Source organism: Stegodyphus dumicola, chromosome 12 (assembly GCF_044657685.1).
Source record: "Stegodyphus dumicola isolate Sdum_Otavi_A_Nest chromosome 12, ASM4465768v1".
NCBI classification, from domain to species: domain Eukaryota; kingdom Metazoa; phylum Arthropoda; class Arachnida; order Araneae; family Eresidae; genus Stegodyphus; species Stegodyphus dumicola.
Window position 1 is genome coordinate 90,880,153 of NC_140779.1, and position 22,042 is coordinate 90,902,194.

Here is a 22,042-nt window from a genome sequence, read left to right on the forward strand (position 1 = left end):
TATGTTAAATTTGGCCGGTATTGAAAAGTTGAACCGAACTACCATTTTTTAGCGGCATTCCGCGGGCTTCCCCCGCTTTTTTCACCTATGCATCCAGAAGTTACCGCATACACTATACATATGCGGAAAATCACGAAAACACCCATGCTTCCAGCCCTTTCGCGGGTATTCGAAATTTGGACCGAAATACCAGTGTTCAGCGCTTTTGGGCGGGAGCCCGCCCAAAACAGTGTTCACGTGTGCATGCAAAAGATACTGCGTACACCGTACACATGCGTAAAATCACGAAAACACCCCTCCAGCCAGCCCGCTGCCGATTCGAAAGTTGGAAAGAAATACAATTTTTCAGCGATTTTGCGCGTGCTGTGCCCGCTTTATTCACGTATGCATGCTGAAGATGGTGCATAAACGATACACATGCGTAAAATCACGAAAACAAACATGGAGCCTGCCTGTTCGCCGGTATTCGAAAGTTTGACCGAATTACCAGTGTTATGTGGCTTTGCGCGGGCTCTGCCCGCTTTATTCACATATACACCCTGAAGATACTCCATACACTATACACATGCGTAAAATCACGAAAACACCCATGGAGCCAGCCAGTTCGTCGGGATTCGAAATTACCGCATTACCAGTATTCTGTGCCCGCTTTATTCACGTATGCATCCATGAGATACTTTATAAACGATACACATGCGAACAATCACGAAAACAACAATGCAGCCAGCCCGCTCGCCGAGATTCGAAAGTTTGAGCGAACTACCAGTGTTCAGCGGTTTTACCCGGTATCCCCGCGCTGTATTCACGTATGCATCCAAATTTTATATACAGTACCCCGGAATTCGAAAGTAGGACCGAAATACCAGTGTTCAGCGATTTTGTGGACCGGGCTGCGCCCGCTTTATACACATAAGCATGGAGAGGATACTGCATACACGTTACACATGCGAAAAATCCCGAAAACACACATTGAGCCAACACGGTCGCTTGGATTCGAAAGTTGGACCGAACTACCAGTAATCAGAGGTTTTGAGCGAATTTCGGCCGCTTTATTCACTTATGCATCCAGAAGATGCTGCGTACACGAGGCACATGCGTAAAATCACGCAAACACCCATGGACCCAGCCCGTTCGCCGGGATTCGAAATTAGGACCGAACTACCAGAGTTCAGCTTTATTCATTTATGCATCCAGAAGACACTGCATACACAACAGATATGCGTAAAATCACAAAAAACATGAGTGTAGCCTGCCTGCTCACCGGGATTCGAAAGTTACCGTATACCATCTCAAAGGAGCAAAGAAAAATCTTTAATCTAAAAAAAAAAAAAAAAGTGTGAATTTAATTTTTATTGGTGCGAAGTTATTTAAAATATCATTTGCATTAAAAGATAATATCTAAACTAAGTGCACGTATCTAATAACATAAAAAAATATATTATTCCAAAAAATCAAATTTATTATTAAAAAAATAACAACATATTTTTAAAAAATAGCTTTTTCAGATTTTTTAATTAATATCCCAGCTGATTAAAGTTGTACAACTTCAAGAACGTCATCATTTAAATTTAATGTAATATAATAACTTTTATTCAATATCAATAAAAGAATTAACGTGACAATCATCCTAACCTGAAATTAAAAAAAAATTGTGAAAAGTAGCTGTTTATTTAAAATGCCTACATTAACGAAATATTTTTAAAATACAGTTAGGTAACATGCAATCGCGTGCTTTATTCAACTTCAGAATATAACCTTAATTTGTATCTGCGGCGATTCAAGAAACTGTTGCAATCGGAAAAATGAGCCCGAAAATTAGCGTTTTCACAGTTTTTAATTAATATCTCAGCTGATTAACGTCCTACGAAGATGAGAATGGTATCATTGGATTCGTAGAATTTTTTGGAATCCGCAGACACCTGCCTCGAATTCCAACTCAGCGCCGTTCCATAGATATTTAAGATAAAAGAAATTGACACGTGACCTTTCCCTAGCACAAATCTCGAGCGGAAGATGCCACTCCGAAAAATGAAATAACGTTTTCGCAGTTTTTAATTAATAACTCCGCCGATTATTGTCGTACGAAGATGGGACCGGTATCGATGGATTCGTTGATTTTTTTCGAATACGGGGATATGCGTTTCGAATCGCAACTCGGAGCCGTTCCGCAGATATTCGAGAAAAACGAATTTGGCACTCGGCCAAATCCCTAAAATAGGGGAAACCCGTGAAAGAAAGTGCAAAACGTAGGGAAATGTAGGGAGAAAATCAGTTTTTAATTAATATCTCGGCTAATTAAAGTCGCACGAAGATGCCGATGGTCAATCCGGCGAGCCACGGGCATTCTGAATCCAACGGTACCTTCCGCTAAGCTCTACACCCAGCCGTTCCCGAGGAGATGATGTTACAAACACACAAACAGACAGAGGCACACAGATTTTAATAGTATAGACTAGCGGGCAAGCCCGCCAGCTGAGCGGGCTGAAGCCCGCTTATTATTGTTCGTTTTTAAAAGATATCCTATGTTAAATTTGGCCGGTATTGAAAAGTTGAACCGAACTACCATTTTTTAGCGGCATTCCGCGGGCTTCCCCCGCTTTTTTCACCTATGCATCCAGAAGTTACCGCATACACTATACATATGCGGAAAATCACGAAAACACCCATGCTTCCAGCCCTTTCGCGGGTATTCGAAATTTGGACCGAAATACCAGTGTTCAGCCCTTTTGGGCGGGAGCCCGCCCAAAACAGTGTTCACGTGTGCATGCAAAAGATACTGCGTACACCGTACACATGCGTAAAATCACGAAAACACCCCTCCAGCCAGCCCGCTGCCGATTCGAAAGTTGGACCGAAATACAATTTTTCAGCGATTTTGCGCCTGCTGTGCCCGCTTTATTCACGTATGCATGCTGAAGATGGTGCATAAACGATACATATGCGTAAAATCACGAAAACAAACATGGAGCCTGCCTGTTCGCCGGTATTCGAAAGTTGGACCGAATTACCAGTGTTATGTGGCTTTGCGCGGGCTCTGCCCGCTTTATTCACATATACACCCAGAAGATACTCCATACACTATACACATGCGTAAAATCACGAAAACACCCATGGAGCCAGCCAGTTCGTCGGGATTCGAAATTACCGCATTACCAGAACCGCATTACCAGTACTCTGTGCCCGCTTTATTCACGTATGCATCCATGAGATACTTTATAAACGATACACATGCGAACAATCACGAAAACACCCATGCAGCCCGCCCGCTCGCCGAGATTCGAAAGTTTGAGCGAACTACCAGTGTTCAGCGGTTTTACCCGGTATCCGCGCGCTGTATTCACGTATGCATCCAAATTTTATATACAGTACCCCGGAATTCGAAAGTAGGACCGAAATACCAGTGTTCAGCGATTTTGTGGAGCGGGCTGCGCCCGCTTTATACACATAAGCATGGAGAGGATACTGCATAAACGATACACATGAGTTAAAGCAAGAAAACACCCGGGGAGCCAGCTCGTTCGCCGACACCGAAAGTTGGATCGAACTACCAGCGTTAACAGGTTTTGAGCAGGCTGCGCCCACTTTTATCACATATGCATCCAGAAATCACTTTATACACTATACACATGCGGAAAATCACGAAAACACCCATGCAGCCAGCCCGCTCGCAGAGATTCGAATGTTTGACCGAACTACCAGTTTTCAGCGGTTTTACCCGGTATCCGCGCGCTGTATTCACGTATGCGACCAAATTTTATGTACAGTACCCCGGAATTCGAAAGTTGGACCGAACTACCAGTGTTCTGTAGTTTTGCGCGGGCTGCTCCCGCTTTATTCAAGTATGCATGCAGAAGATACCGCATACACGTTACACATGCGAAAAATCCCGAAAACACACATTGAGCCAACACGGTCGCTTGGATTCGAAAGTTGGACCGAACTACCAGTAATCAGAGGTTTTGAGCGAATTTCGGCCGCTTTATTCACTTATGCATCCAGAAGATGCTGCGTACACGAGGCACATGCGTAAAATCACGCAAACACCCATGGACCCAGCCCGTTCGCCGGGATTCGAAATTAGGACCGAACTACCAGAGTTCAGCTTTATTCATTTATGCATCCAGAAGACACTGCATACACAACAGATATGCGTAAAATCACAAAAAACATGAGTGTAGCCTGCCTGCTCACCGGGATTCGAAAGTTACCGTATACCATCTCAAAGGAGCAAAGAAAAATCTTTAATCTAAAAAAAAAAAAAAAAGTGTGAATTTAATTTTTATTGGTGCGAAGTTATTTAAAATATCATTTGCATTAAAAGATAATATCTAAATTAAGTGCACGTATCTAATAACATAAAAAAATATATTATTCCAAAAAATCAAATTTATTATTAAAAAAATAACAACATATTTTTAAAAAATAGCTTTTTCAGATTTTTTAATTAATATCCCAGCTGATTAAAGTTGTACAACTTCAAGAACGTCATCATTTAAATTTAATGTAATATAATAACTTTTATTCAATATCAATAAAAGAATTAACGTGACAATCATCCTAACCTGAAATTAAAAAAAAATTGTGAAAAGTAGCTGTTTATTTAAAATGCCTACATTAACGAAATATTTTTAAAATACAGTTAGGTAACATGCAATCGCGTGCTTTATTCAACTTCAGAATATAACCTTAATTTGTATCTGCGGCGATTCAAGAAACTGTTGCAATCGGAAAAATGAGCCCGAAAATTAGCGTTTTCACAGTTTTTAATTAATATCTCAGCTGATTAACGTCCTACGAAGATGAGAATGGTATCATTGGATTCGTAGAATTTTTTGGAATCCGCAGACACCTGCCTCGAATTCCAACTCAGCGCCGTTCCATAGATATTTAAGATAAAAGAAATTGACACGTGACCTTTCCCTAGCACAAATCTCGAGCGGAAGATGCCACTCCGAAAAATGAAATAACGTTTTCGCAGTTTTTAATTAATAACTCCGCCGATTATTGTCGTACAAAGATGGGACCGGTATCGATGGATTCGTTGATTTTTTTCGAATACGGGGATATGCGTTTCGAATCGCAACTCGGAGCCGTTCCGCAGATATTCGAGAAAAACGAATTTGGCACTCGGCCAAATCCCTAAAATAGGGGAAACCCGTGAAAGAAAGTGCAAAACGTAGGGAAATGTAGGGAGAAAATCAGTTTTTAATTAATATCTCGGCTAATTAAAGTCGCACGAAGATGCCGATGGTCAATCCGGCGAGCCACGGGCATTCTGAATCCAACGGTACCTTCCGCTAAGCTCTACACCCAGCCGTTCCCGAGGAGATGATGTTACAAACACACAAACAGCCAGAGGCACACAGATTTTAATAGTATAGACTAGCGGGCAAGCCCGCCAGCTGAGCGGGCTGAAGCCCGCTTATTATTGTTCGTTTTTAAAAGATATCCTATGTTAAATTTGGCCGGTATTGAAAAGTTGAACCGAACTACCATTTTTTAGCGGCATTCCGCGGGCTTCCCCCGCTTTTTTCACCTATGCATCCAGAAGTTACCGCATACACTATACATATGCGGAAAATCACGAAAACACCCATGCTTCCAGCCCTTTCGCGGGTATTCGAAATTTGGACCGAAATACCAGTGTTCAGCCCTTTTGGGCGGGAGCCCGCCCAAAACAGTGTTCACGTGTGCATGCAAAAGATACTGCGTACACCGTACACATGCGTAAAATCACGAAAACACCCCTCCAGCCAGCCCGCTGCCGATTCGAAAGTTGGACCGAAATACAATTTTTCAGCGATTTTGCGCCTGCTGTGCCCGCTTTATTCACGTATGCATGCTGAAGATGGTGCATAAACGATACATATGCGTAAAATCACGAAAACAAACATGGAGCCTGCCTGTTCGCCGGTATTCGAAAGTTGGACCGAATTACCAGTGTTATGTGGCTTTGCGCGGGCTCTGCCCGCTTTATTCACATATACACCCAGAAGATACTCCATACACTATACACATGCGTAAAATCACGAAAACACCCATGGAGCCAGCCAGTTCGTCGGGATTCGAAATTACCGCATTACCAGAACCGCATTACCAGTACTCTGTGCCCGCTTTATTCACGTATGCATCCATGAGATACTTTATAAACGATACACATGCGAACAATCACGAAAACACCCATGCAGCCCGCCCGCTCGCCGAGATTCGAAAGTTTGAGCGAACTACCAGTGTTCAGCGGTTTTACCCGGTATCCGCGCGCTGTATTCACGTATGCATCCAAATTTTATATACAGTACCCCGGAATTCGAAAGTAGGACCGAAATACCAGTGTTCAGCGATTTTGGGGAGCGGGCTGCGCCCGCTTTATACACATAAGCATGGAGAGGATACTGCATAAACGATACACATGAGTTAAAGCAAGAAAACACCCGGGGAGCCAGCTCGTTCGCCGACACCGAAAGTTGGATCGAACTACCAGCGTTAACAGGTTTTGAGCAGGCTGCGCCCACTTTTATCACATATGCATCCAGAAATCACTTTATACACTATACACATGCGGAAAATCACGAAAACACCCATGCAGCCAGCCCGCTCGCAGAGATTCGAATGTTTGACCGAACTACCAGTGTTCAGCGGTTTTACCCGGTATCCGCGCGCTGTATTCACGTATGCGACCAAATTTTATGTACAGTACCCCGGAATTCGAAAGTTGGACCGAACTACCAGTGTTCTGTAGTTTTGCGCGGGCTGCTCCCGCTTTATTCAAGTATGCATGCAGAAGATACCGCATACACGTTACACATGCGAAAAATCCCGAAAACACACATTGAGCCAACACGGTCGCTTGGATTCGAAAGTTGGACCGAACTACCAGTAATCAGAGGTTTTGAGCGAATTTCGGCCGCTTTATTCACTTATGCATCCAGAAGATGCTGCGTACACGAGGCACATGCGTAAAATCACGCAAACACCCATGGACCCAGCCCGTTCGCCGGGATTCGAAATTAGGACCGAACTACCAGAGTTCAGCTTTATTCATTTATGCATCCAGAAGACACTGCATACACAACAGATATGCGTAAAATCACAAAAAACATGAGTGTAGCCTGCCTGCTCACCGGGATTCGAAAGTTACCGTATACCATCTCAAAGGAGCAAAGAAAAATCTTTAATCTAAAAAAAAAAAAAAAGTGTGAATTTAATTTTTATTGGTGCGAAGTTATTTAAAATATCATTTGCATTAAAAGATAATATCTAAATTAAGTGCACGTATCTAATAACATAAAAAAATATATTATTCCAAAAAATCAAATTTTTATTAAAAAAATAACAACATATTTTTAAAAAATAGCTTTTTCAGATTTTTTAATTAATATCCCAGCTGATTAAAGTTGTACAACTTCAAGAACGTCATCATTTAAATTTAATGTAATATAATAACTTTTATTCAATATCAATAAAAGAATTAACGTGACAATCATCCTAACCTGAAATTAAAAAAAAATTGTGAAAAGTAGCTGTTTATTTAAAATGCCTACATTAACGAAATATTTTTAAAATACAGTTAGGTAACATGCAATCGCGTGCTTTATTCAACTTCAGAATATAACCTTAATTTGTATCTGCGGCGATTCAAGAAACTGTTGCAATCGGAAAAATGAGCCCGAAAATTAGCGTTTTCACAGTTTTTAATTAATATCTCAGCTGATTAACGTCCTACGAAGATGAGAATGGTATCATTGGATTCGTAGAATTTTTTGGAATCCGCAGACACCTGCCTCGAATTCCAACTCAGCGCCGTTCCATAGATATTTAAGAAAAAAGAAATTGACACGTGACCTTTCGCCAGCACAAATCTCGAGCGGAAGCAATTGTCATCCCCCCGGCGCTTTCGAAAAAGCAATTTTATCTCAGCTAATTCCGAGACGGTTGCCACTCCGAAAAATGAAATAACGTTTTCGCAGTTTTTAATTAATAACTCCGCCGATTATTGTCGTACGAAGATGGGACCGGTATCGATGGATTCGTTGATTTTTTTCGAATACGGGGATATGCGTTTCGAATCGCAACTCGGAGCCGTTCCGCAGATATTCGAGAAAAACGAATTTGGCACTCGGCCAAATCCCTAAAATAGGGGAAACCCGTGAAAGAAAGTGCAAAACGTAGGGAAATGTAGGGAGAAAATCAGTTTTTAATTAATATCTCGGCTAATTAAAGTCGCACGAAGATGCCGATGGTCAATCCGGCGAGCCACGGGCATTCTGAATCCAACGGTACCTTCCGCTAAGCTCTACACCCAGCCGTTCCCGAGGAGATGATGTTACAAACACACAAACAGACAGAGGCACACAGATTTTAATAGTATAGATATCAAGTGATTTCACATGTATTCCATTAAACAGAATGCATTTTGATCTTGTTTCTGATTTTTTTAAGCGGCAGTTGACTTAAACGTGGGACTAGAGGCTTTGTTCATATGAAGTTCAACTTTAGTAATATCCTTTCTATGCAAGACTGGATTTTCTTCTTCAAAAATTCGTTCTAAAACATTCTGATGCTAGTGCACTGAATTAAGTTTAGCTTTGCTTGAGACTTTTTTTTTATTTTTAATTTATCTTCGCATCAAATTTCCTGCAACCATCATGAATTCTGTTTGGAACCTTTCTGTATACTGAAGAAATTATTTCGTAGAGTAATTTTCATCAGCTCAAGAATATAAAACTGATCTTTCTCTGGTACTTAAATATAACCATGTTTCATCGTGTGTTGGCAAAAATTTATATTTTTCGCCACACAAGTGTTTTTCACATAATTTTCTACACTCTGTTTCCCTTTCTGAAAGATGCTTTGTAAAATGCAGATTAATTTTAGGTTTAAACACATTTTTAAATTCAAATCATGATTTTAATTACAGTGGGTGTACCAGAGGACACTCTCAGTTTCGATGCAATGGGTCTTTGAGTCAGCGGATTTCTTGCAGGATCATAGGCTTTCTTGATATTTACCAGTCTGTAAACAATTTTAAGGTTACGTTTTATGGCCATTTTTTAATTTTAATTTTAACTAGACGCTTTGCTCTTTTACGCAAATTTAATATTTGCGTAAAATAATATATAAAATAATAATAATAATTTAAAATATTAAAAAAGCGCTACTTTAAAATGCAATAAATGCGATTTTTATTCTGATTTACAATTTGTTCATACGAATACTTTTCCTCGGAAAGTGAATTTACGTAACCTTCAAGGCATTTGTGAATTTAAGGAGTTATATTCAAAATTTAATCTCTTATTGTACATTCCAATCGAAGCAGAAAAAATAACATGCGATTATACTGAAAGCGCCAGATCTTTACATGGAAGTGCTAACGAGAAAATTTAAATAGAAAAATGTTTCCGTAAAATGAGAATCACTTTCTGCACGCCGTGTTTTTCTCCACTACGACGCATGCGGCTTAAAATTAGTCTGATTTTCATGATCTCGTTTATGACCATAATTTATTCAAAGTCACGCTAGGAGAATACATCATGTTTAAAGAATTGAAAAATCTTTGCTTACTTGTGATGCTTTTTATCAGAGGCAACCAAAGTTAATCTTAGAATTATTAGCTTCTAAAGCGATCTCCATATTGCAATGAAACTGATTTATTATTCGAAATATTAGGTACTGACATAACATGAGGAAGGGAGATTATTCGCTGACTTTCTAAAATAAACTTAAAAGCAATATTGCGTCATAATAACTCGTTTTTAGACCAAAACATTTCAATAAAATTGTCTTTTTTGCCTTTAATCTATTATTTTCTTTTTTGCCCTTTGCACTTAAGCTACTATATTTAGGCGTCCAAGTTGTGCTGCTGTTTTAGAAGTTCCACAAGAAACATAGTATAAGTGCTTTGTTTCTTGTGTTTATGCTTCTTAGTAAAATTTTCATGTGATTCTTTACTCCGCTCAGCATAAGCAAGCAGCGTCATTTGTAGTCCTTTCCCTTATCTTCAGAAAAAGGAATGCGCAAATTCTATGGTTCTATGACAACATCGGAAAATGCATTTAATACCAGATTTACTAAACCTACATAGTACCCTCAGCATCGTACTTTATTTAATGAAAAATATTATGAAGGGAATGGATAAAAAAGAAAGATTTCTAAAAATGATCTTTAGTGATGCAGGAATTAAGAAGTGTATATTTTGTTAGTTCCTAAATTAGAAAATTAATGCTTTATTCCAGATTTAAGGTACACGAGCAAGATTGAATCTAAATCTTGGAAATCCTTTAAAATAGTAATGACTCTTATTTATCTCTTAGCAAGTGGTGATGACTGAAATAAACAAAAGGCAAAAAACCGCAAAGCAATAACCAGCGATCTTTTGAGAAACATCAGAGCTTTAGGTTCAAAATGATTAAGTAGATCGCAATAAGATTCACTAAGATTGCACTCCAATATTAATTTTTCCCAAGTAACTTAAGAAGCATAAGAAATAAACATGCAAGACCCTTCCATCGGGATACATTTAGGGTAAAAACAAATTATAAGGGTAAACGGAACTCCAAAATGCTGATGGATTCTAATGCACTCTAAATAAATGTGGTAGGTAACTCTAAATAAAGGTGGACACAAAAATTTAGCGATATTTGTTTTTCCTAAAATAACTTTAACGGATTATTCTCTAATAAGACACTAACTGTAATGGATTATTCATGTAAAACAGGTTCTTTTTTAGTGCAAAATATTGGTTATTCAAATGAAAAGCCTAATAGAAACATTTAGTAAAAAAAAATTACGTCGTAAAAATATCTTAATATGTCATATTTGAATTCTGTGTAACAAGCCACATTTAAGTTACGCTCACTTTTTTTCATTCCTGCTGTCAGGAATATTTTTTCCCAGTGCAATATTATTTTTACGAGCATTTAATTGTAATAGTATGAATATTTTCTCTTATTTTCTTTTTATAAGCACTAAATTAATGCATCTTTAAATTAGCGCTAAAATTACTTATATTCTAGCATAGCTACACCAAAATCTGCTTCACAATCTTAATTTCTAGATCACTGTTAGTACAATTTCTGCCTTACATTTTACTCAGAACAAAACAACATTTTATACTGTTATATCAATGATATATAGAGAATCTTTACGTAAAGCGAATAAGCTAGAGAAGAACTTAATGTAAGCCACGCAGAGCATAAGCATGGTTTCTAAGGTAATCATATTGGCACGTTTCTGAAGAATAAGTTTCAAATAGCCGAGTAATTGCTACTTAAACCAAAGTCGTAAATGCTCAGATAAGTCACTCAGCCATCTCATACAAAACAGCCAATCACTAGCGATCATTTTAGTATTACATGGAAAAAACGATCATGGAAAAAAGAAGTATATTTTCCCTTATATATGAAGAGACTACTAACCAAGAATTCCCACTGAAGTTACTGAGCTCGATGCTTGTTAGTTGAGCACGTATGATCGACAGCTTTGTGTAGAAGAGAAAAAAAAATTGCACTTCTTTCTTTTTACGCTAAAGCAAAGAAATTGTTAGAAAGAATGCAGAAAAAATTTTGGAAACAATTGTTTACCCGAGATAGATGGATGTGTGATAGTGTTCTTAAAATTTCTTTATCCAATAACACCAGAGGGGCGACCTACATTAATCACTAAAACGGAAGAAAAGGGAAATACACTTAAAATCAAAACCTTGCATGGAAATCGAACCCAAACTCTTGGTTCCAGGCTATCATTTAGCTTCGATTAACTACTTTTATCATTCAAGGCAAATATCAATAAATATTTTAATAGAGTGTAGAGATTTAAATTTATTTTAAATAACCAATTTTATTTAATTTGCTTTTCTTTCCTGTAAGCTTTCATTCTCCTAATTGTCTGTGCCATAATATTTAAATTTTCGTAGCGCGCTTGAAGGAATGCAAATTCTACCTTGACTGGGACTATTCAATTATGGCAAAGCACACGAGGGCTATCTGCCTAAAGGGAGGGATGCCTTCGTGGAGGACATTCTAAGGGAACCTGGCTCGTATACACGTTACACATGGGGAAAAACACGAAAACGCCCATGCAGCCAGCCCGTTCGCGGGATTCGAACCTCGGACCAAACTACCAGGGTTCAGCATCTTTACCGTTCGGCCGCTGGTGGGCTGCAAATTCTACCTTGAAGAAAGAGTTTAAAAACCGATGTTCAGTGGGAAAGAAAGAGAGTTAGACTATTGCTGTCTGCTCTGTCGCTTAAGCGTCTGCTTGACAGAATTATTGCTGGTTCGCGTGGTTTAACTGCATTTTGTTGCTGCCAATAGTTTTCAACGGGGGGGGGGGTTAAGAAACAGGAATTATTCTGAGTCCTATAGTTTAGTTCAAAGACTAGTAAATATCTTAAATCTTTAGTTAGTTCTTTGATTTCAGTTACTGCCCAAGCAGAGGTGTAGTTTGTTAGCGTCGAGCTGACACATTCTTAAGCTTAAAGAGTTAAAATAAAGGGTATTTTTAACCCTTCTTCTGTGCAGTTACTACTCTTACAGTTTTCACACAGGAGTTATCCAAGTGGACTCTACAACAGATACAACACATTTGTTTGTTAGTTGAATTTTCCTAACAGCGTGCAATGTGAATTCATACGTGATGCATAAATCATAAATAAACTAGCGAAGACATGTCGGTACTGTATTGACAGCTTTAGGGACAACTAGATAATATAAATACCATTTCACCAGAATGTACAACTAGATAATATAAATACCATTTCACCAGAATGTACAACTAGATAATATAAATACCATTTCACCAGAATGTAAGAGATTTATCTATATCAATTATCAGTTAAGAAATTAACATTCTTTTAATTTAAATTTAAAACAATTTTTAAATGTTTAATGTTCAATACAGCATTCTGATAATAAATTAGATCTCATTTCTCTTTTTCCTTTAGGAGAGCGTATTAATCCCCAACAGTAAAATATTTTAATGAACATGCATTAAAAATGAAATAAATGACCTTCACATTTTACAAATAAGCATTTAAGTTGACCCATACTTTGTGTCATTTGAAGCTACGAAGCAAATTTTCTTATTTTGAAAGGATTTGAATTATTTATTCAATTACTTTCTTAAACCGAGTTCTAATTGCTTTCTGTAATACTTTTCTAATGGAAGGTATTAATGCAGCTTACCATCGCGATAAGATCTTCCCAGATTACGGTGATATTTGTTCAATTTCCTAACTCATACGGAGAGAATTAGCGGAAAACTAAAAAATTGTTGAGAAGTTTTATCGTTATTTTATAGGATTAAATAAGAAAAATATGCAATTATCATCTAATTTCTAAATCCTCTTAAACAGTGCTTTTAATTTGTATTTTATGCCCATTAAATGCATTTTAATAGATTGTCTTTATTTTATGAATTTAAGAGCTACAAAATAGTATCAGCAATATAAAAGATAATTCAAATTGATAAGAAATAAAATTCAAATATTTTGGTGATATTTAATTCTAAAGCATTTTAAAACACGGGCTTAATTTTATTTGCATATTAAGCAGTAATTATTTTTTCATACCTGTATGTATGTTCGACTAAAAATTAAAAATTTTCTTTTGTTTCTTTATTTCGTAAAGTCCATACGATTACATGTTTATTGTGCACAGGTTCGTAACCAAACATGTGTTTTATAAGTAACTTGAGTTTTTAAAGTTATATAGGTAATAAATTAATTTTTTTTAACTTATATATATTTATAGAGTAGTTTGGTGATGTAAACGCTTTTATTTACATTGAAACACACAAAAATATTTAAGTCTAGCGTGATCAGTATTAAACATTATAGTATTAGAAAAAATATAAACTTGTGCTTACGCATGAACTTTCTATACATATTTTCTGACTTTTTTCCTATAATTTTTCTCCAAAATAAGAATAAGAAAGGATTTTCCAAAAAGGAACAGCACTTAGCTGCATTAACCCAGATGAATAAATCAGCCGAATAACCTTCAGACACTTCATCCTAACTTGTATCACTTTTCAGTAGTAATCATTGACAACGTACATTAACTCAGCTGATCTAAAGTTACTCCATATTAATTCCGAAAGCAATTTTTCAACAGATAAAAGAGAAGAAGTTGACGCTTGGCAAAGCATACAAAACTAAAAGTAAATCGAAAGAACTATTTTAAAGTTTATATCCACTGTGTAATAATACAGTTATGATCGATGTACCCAATCCACGCCCTATTTTGAGTTATATCAATCAAACTGCAGTATTTATACGATAAAAACTAAATAAGGCAAAAATGCAGTTTCAGTGTATTTATCATATAATCCGCTTCACTTTTAAAGTGATATTTTATTATGCATAGCCTACAGAGTTCTAAGCATAATTCTGTTTATTTGCAACATCCGTTTTTACTGTTAGTGAGAAGAATATGCATATAAATTTTTGATTCAAGTACCGAATTCAATAAAAGAAAATCTGAAATTTTCAGACTACATTACGCCGAAAGGGGCGTTTTTCTAGCGTTTAGCTTGTTACATTTATTTATATTTCCGTACAGTGTTTCCATTGCTCACTTTGAAATTGTTGAGTTTGCTCATCAAAAATTCGTTAAAGATTTACAAAATATGAAATAGATAATAAAAATTTTTGATACACAATCCCGTGTGCTGGAGGTAAGATTTTTTTTGTACAGTGTCGCCATTGCTCGCTTTGAAATCTTTCAGTTTGTTAATCAAAGTTCTTTAATGTTTGACAAAATATGAAATAGATAATAAAACAAATTCCATATTCCAAAGTTCGGTCTCTAGATGCCCATATCCGAATCGAGGACTACGTACTTGAAAATTTGATGTTTCTAGGTACCATTGTTTTATCACAATACGAGAAATATACAATATTTTATGCAGATTCTTCATTATTTAATCTCTTTAAATATAATACAGGGCTCTAATATTTGGTAGCAACACTTGGAAAAGTGAGCCGATATTTATAGTGAATCAATGCAAATTGCCAAAACGAAATTAATAGCTCTTCTGAGCTACTGCTCCTTTAGTTATTCCGAATAAATTGCCGCTTTGGAATAATAGTGAAATATAATATATAAGTACACTAATCAAGTACGTACCTTTTACGAGGACATGGAAATGCTATATATGATTAAGTATTTGTGTGGCCCAGAAGGGATAGTGACCTTAACTGCCATACCGAGTGGCCCATTTCGAATCCTGGAGAATTTATGGATGTTTGCATAGTCTCTTTGCTTCATGGGTGCACTTTAAATATATGGCGAGCCAAAAGCTTTATCGTGTGGTTTGGTGGTAGGGCACAGGAAAGAGAGATCCTCGGACCCTTCCCCTGGGTTGCTCTTCCCAAAACTGAGAGGGAAAGTAGAAGTACAACCTCTTTCAGCTTCTGACAGCCATTCATGCATGAAATATGGACTCCAAAATAACAGCAGCATTACATATTTGCAGATAGAATGTAATAATTTCTTGCATTTACCTGTGGATACCTTCCAACGAACGTGAGGCAGAGGGACACCATCAGCTTGGCAGTCAATCTTCGCTGGACGTCCTGCAACTGCTGATATGTCTGTGGGCTGAATAATCCATCGAGGAGGAACTGCAAGATGAGAGGAAGAAAGTTTTAATATTTTCAGAAAATGAAGCAAAAATATTTGCTGAAGGATCCATCGAAAGTTATGTTAAAATGGATATCGATTAAAATCAAAAGTTATTCAGTTAAAACAAATTGATGCTAATATTTGCAAACAGTATGGTTTTATGTATAATATTGATTTTAGTAATGGTAAATCCAGATGCAGTGAATTTCGATGTAAAAGCAATGTGTTTTTCTTCAAGATAAAAATTGTATCTAAGTGCATTACTGAGAACTTATAAATATAGTAAGTACAACAGAACAAGAAGCAGCTATAGTAGTGAGGAAGATAAATATAAATTTGATATGCATAAGAAATATTTTTCCGTACACCTTTCTTCACAGTCACTATAAAAGCATTTTATGAGAGGCAGGGAAAAGAAAAAGAGAAATTCTTTCTGTCTTCTAAAGTTTCGAACAGAGAATTTTATTTCACACGGTTTACTTTTACTCACGAACTCAAAAATAAAACGGCGGTTATAATTTTAGCAAAGAATTGCCTCCCTTTTGTAAGTAAAAAAGTTAACAAGTAATTTTTTCTTATCTATATGCATAATATTATTATATTAAAATATTCTTAAAATTTAAGTTGTGTGTTACTACCGCAAAAACCGCAAATGAATGATTTCATTTGCGGTTTTGCAGCTGAAGATGGTGGTTCGGTAAAACCATCGAAACTAGTCCTGTGAAAATTTTGTAAATATAACGCTGATTTTTGTTGTTTGACTTCTGAATTAGTATTTATTCGGCGTGTTATTGTGTCTTGTGTGTTACTAGTTTTGTTACGGAATAACAAGAGTTTCCTAAGTTCGGTTTTTAGTTTCTTCAGTTCAATTTGAATTTCCTAAAGGAATTAGATGATTCATGCTTGGCCACATATTAAATTTTAATGTCTGAAAAACCTAATAATGCAAGATTTAATAAATTATGTAGAGGGTAGCTTAAAATTTTATATTATAAGCCTTAAATATAGCAAATGAAAAAAATAATGATCTCCACATCTAATATTCCAATTTTTTTTTACCTATAAAAAATCGAATTAAGCAGTTTCAACGACTGAATTAAAATTTCTCGTAGCTTCAATTTTTCTTTCAAATATTTTAAATTTTAGGTAAAGATTTCTATTTCGGTTTTTAAAATGCGATGCTTTCAACAGATTTTATCCCGCTTATTCCTATTTATAATTGCTTATTTCTTTCTTATTCAGCATTTTACATCTGTTCCACAATATTTACGGACACTGACCCTTTGCGTAGGAGCCAGTGCCCGTAACTATCATGAAATAGGTTGATAAATGCAAAATTTATTTCCCACTTTACTAATTTTTGAATTCGAATTTGTGAGCTTCTATTGAACACGTTTTTTTTTTTTTTTTTTTTTTTTTTTTTTTTTTTTTTTACATTATACTTACAAAATATTATAAATTTTTTCTCAAAATACTTATATTTATAATATGGCATTCTATAAAGTAATATATGCGCTAAGTAGACTGGACGTAATCTATGAAATATATGAATTCTTAATTAAGCTGTGAAATATATTAAATCTTTAAAACATATTTAACTGCTCAGTATTAGCAAAATAAAATTAATTTTAAGCTGTTTTAAGCTGCATAAATTATGAATCATCGCTGAAGGATTCGCTCAGCTATGTTTTAGGCACAATACTTGCAGTCAGAAGCGAGAATTTATACCTTTAAAAAATTTTTAATTTTTAATCATTTCCCTCCCCCTCTTTCTAAACGACTTTTTTTAATCTGCCATAGTATATGCAAAATGGCTCCTATTTATAAAGGATTAGAAATAGAAATGTTTTTTTTTTTTCTGGCTGAAGGAGAAGGGATTTTAAACAAAAGCTTAAATACAAGCTGTATCTAGTACTCACAGATCATCGATAATGCCGCCATATAAATCACGTTTTAATAATAGGGTAATTTAAAGCATGCATTTTTAAGTTTTGATGAATTTTTTCTAATTATTTTAAGAGCACAAGTCATGAAATATTTTTTGATATCATCTTACATTTTTATGCCTTTGCAAAACTTTGAGGGATTTTATTATTTTAATGCTTCTAATTAAAACTGAAAACGGAAAAATATTATGTTGTATTCTTCAGTTTTTTTTTAATTTACAGTAAATGATAGTCACAATCAGATGAAAGTGTGGTGATTAGAATTGGATTAAAATGACAAATTAATTAAAAGCTTAAAATGACAAATTAATGCTAAGAAAAAAAAATAATAAAAGTGTTTAATTAGTTTGTTTAGTTAAAATAAGGCACATGATAGTCAGATCATTCCTATCTTATTATGTTCCTTATTTTCATTTCATTAAAGTGTATACAATGCATTTTCAACAAGCATGAATTCCTACTGAAGATAACATAAGTCAGGAGTCCTAGATAATTTTTTTATAAATAGATACAGCAAAATGCACAATGGCATGGACACCGTTGTTATTATATTTTTCAAACAATTTATAGTTGAAACGTGAGAGTAGCTGGTGCCCAATTTTTATCAAATCACAGAACACGTATAAGAAGTACCATTTTGGTTTATGTTATTGGTATACAGTAAAGCGTACGAGGGATACCTGCCTAAGGGAGGCAGATGCATTCCTGTGGGATTTTTCTAAAGAAAACTGATTAGTATTCATGTTACACCTGAAAGAAAAACCAGTCTATTGACCTAGAATCGAACCCTGAGCGAACTACCAAAATTTAACGACTTTAACTACTCAGATAGTAATGCTATTTTAAATTAAGAGTATGCCACCAAGATGACATGTGTCCTAGGCTGAGGTATGCAGACTTGAATATGAAAATATTTACTTATGCAACGATAAGCCTAAATTATAATCAATGTATTTCCACCATTAAGCAATTCTTTTTAATTTTTTTTTAAATAAAAGCCCAGTTACTAATATTCCTTTTTATGTGCAAATCGTTCTGAGTATAATACCTAACACATACTTTATAATTACTTTGTTAGCATTAGTATTTTCAAATTAAACTGAAAATTCCATCGCCCATAGAAAGAGGAATACATAAATTCAAAATCTGCACTTTTAGGGATTATCATTTATATGCCTAGCATGTAACACTACACATGAAGAAAGTTTATCTGAAAACATATATTACTGTAAGCTTTATTCTCTGATAAGCATAAATTTGTTTACCGTATTTCGTTCAATATATTGTATGCCATCAAAGTTTATTTCATTTATACATAAAATAATGTGTTAGTTTAAACAAATAGAATCCTTTAGTAATAGTCAAAATAATATAATAATTTATATTTGTATGGAAAGGTGGATGCCTAGAGCACGCACGGCCAGATTCTAGTTCGTTCTTTAAACTTAAGAAGGAGTCTTGCATCGCTTAGTGCGTGTTGCGTATTAACAAACAATAGTATTACTTAAGTATTTTTTTTTTCAATGGCGGGCACTTGCCTATAACGGCATTGACCACTTCTAATGCTAGAAGTGGTGGCTATTTTATTGCGGAGGCACCTAACAGGCAGCCACGTTACCTCCTATGAAGAGACAGACAATTTTACATCCATGCCTTCTCCGGGATTCAAAACCGTCCCCCAATCAGGCTTCCCTAACCACTATACCATCTGAGCGGTTCTGTTACTTAAGTATAAAATCTTGTCAAACGGGAAACACCAAGCAGTACAATTACACGCCAGTTGCGGATAAACGTTATGTCACAAAACACAACATTTGCGCTTTCTTTGGATGTAAACTCAAATGATTTTTGATAAGCCATCTTTTTTTTATGAGCAAAGATATTTATTATCCGTTATTATCCGTTATTTATTATCCGATTTGTATTTTTTTCTTGTATTTTGAAAAACCTGAATTTCAGGGCTGCAAGAACTGCATGTATTTAAGTGAGTTCAACACCTCAGATTATAGTATTGTTGAGTTTTTACTTCCTTGTACGAAGTAAAAAGGAAGTATTGTAATGGCGAAAAGTTTCAGGCAGCATATTTCAACGAAAATATCCATTTTGACCGCTATCGAATGCAATTTAACGATGTTTTTGCTTGATATCTGTACGTAAGGACAGAATAAAATACTCTTTTCCTTCAAAAAAAATATAAAACTCCTTTAAAATTAATTCTGAAGAGAATTTTTCGTGGCGTCTGTACGAACGTACGTACGTACGTGCGTGCGTATGTACGTATCTCGCATAACTCAAAAACGAGTAGCCTCAGAACGTTGAAATTAGCGCCAGAGCGTTGCTATGGTAAACAAATACTAAAGTGAAATTTAAAGAATGCATTTATTCTATTGTGGTTTATGCGCTGTCGGCGAAGTAGACTTAATTCAATCCAATAAGTTTAAATGAAATGCAAGAAAAATGCGTATAATTTAATATTCCGTACAAGGAAGTCATGTGGTGTACACATCAGAATTTTTTCTTTTCTTCTGACACTAGTTCTAGTTGTCAGAAGTTAGTGACTAGCTGTGACGTTATTGTTTTCCTTCACGTTCGTACGGGGTTCGCGTGGATTTGGAGTGAATAACGCTGACACTACTTGATGAAGTATCGAAACTTACTTTATTTAGCCAATATTAATCAGGACATTTCCAAAGTCACTTTTTACAGTCTTCGTAGCTCTACTATAAACACGCTGGAACGATCAGCGACACAGCCTTCACACTGTCAGGCAATAACGATGAAGACAGTTCACTGCGAAGCACCAGACTACAGCTCCCGACTCTGAATGGTCGTTCTCGGAACTCCACGTACTCTCGAGACTCTCCACGCTACAACTCGCGATGCACTCGACGACACACGAGCACAGTTCCCGACTCTTCGATACAGTCGTTCCTGGATCTCAACACGCTCTCTCGACGATGCACTAAGCGCGATACACTAACAGACTCCCTCAGTGCACTCGACGACCCACTCGGCATTCGCTGCCTGGCTGTCAACTCGATCGACTCGCGAGACGAGACACACTCTCAATACTACTGACTGACTGCGGACTAGCAGGGTTTTTATAGCTTTCGGCTTGTGTTCGAGAACATTCTGGGCTAAACCGGTAAGAATTCGTTCCAGAAGGTTCTCCATCAGTCCATGGTATATCGCTAATTTTGTCGCCAAATGTGGCAACCCTGCCTTCCCTTGCCATTTTATGGCAACCCTAAAACTGCTTTGCGGGGAAGCCATCTTACCGCGCCGATACATTTCGTAACAACGCCCCCTCCCAAGTGCTGCACGTCCCGGGCAGTACAACTCTTGGTCAGAAGCATAATTTAATACAAACAAAAGGTTCTAAAACAAGCAAATAACATAATAAACGAACATTTACATAACATACACACAGAACACTACACAAAACTTTACACAGAAACTAGGTAAGAAAACTCACGCGCAAGAATTATGGGTGCCCCTAAAAATGAGAAGCAAATATTTACACTATATACAAGTTAAATACACAAATGAAACACATAGCAATTTTAAATTATACAAATTAAAGTTAAGAATGAGTTTCCGTCTCAGTTTTTTTTATTAAATTGTGCCCGGATCAAATACTTTTCCACTGCAGTTCTCAGATGCATTTCTGTTCTGCATATCACAGTCTGAAGAGTCACTTCTTTGAAACTTTCCATCCACAGAAAGATCTGAACAGTTTGTTCAACACTCTGCAGTTCATTCGCAGCATGCATACAGTTCACCAAGGGTTGCCACATATGGCGACAAAATTGGCGATATGCCATGGACTGATGGAGAACCTTCTGGAACAAATTCTTACCGGTTTAGCCCAGAATGTTCTCGAACACAAGGCGAAAGCTATATAAACCCTGCTGGTCAGCAGTCAGTCCGTAGTATTGTGAGTGTGTCTCGTCTAGCGATTCAGTCCGTGCGGAGTCGATCGAGTTGACAGCCGGGCAACGAATGCCGTGTGGGTCGTCGAGTGCACCAAGGGAGTCTGTTAGTGTATTGCGGTTATTTCATTGTCGAGAGAGCGTGTTAAACTCCAGGAACGACTGAACCGAAGAGTCGGGAGCTGTGCTCGTGTGTCGTCGAGTGCATCGCGAGTTGTAGCGTGGAGAGTCTCGAGAGTACGTGGAGTTCCGAGAACGACCAAGCAGCGTCGGGAGCTGTACTCTGGTGCTTTGCAGGAAGCTGTCTCCACCGTTATTGCCTGACAGTGTGAAGGTTGTGTCGCTGATTGTTCCAGCGTGTTTATGGTAGATCTTCGACGACTGCAAAAAGTGTTATTCGAGCTGTCCTGATTAATACCGGCTAATAAATTGTGTTTCGATAGTTCATCAAGTAGTGTCATCGTTATTCACTCTAAATCCACACGAACCCCGTACGAACGTGACGTAAGAAAATAACGTCACAACTAGTGTCAGAAGAAAA

At 36.6% G+C, this 22,042-nt stretch overlaps 1 protein-coding gene across 1 annotated transcript in view; it reads right to left on the bottom strand.

The window, feature by feature from the left end:
- Positions 1–22,042, bottom strand: part of LOC118182361 (cell adhesion molecule Dscam1-like) — a 993,488-nt gene that overhangs the window by 336,061 nt on the left and 635,385 nt on the right. Inside the window, exon 10 of the mRNA XM_085806697.1 lies at positions 15,503–15,622. Within this exon, the coding sequence (XP_085662823.1) occupies positions 15,503–15,622 (120 nt within the window). The remainder of the gene's footprint in view (positions 1–15,502; positions 15,623–22,042) is intronic.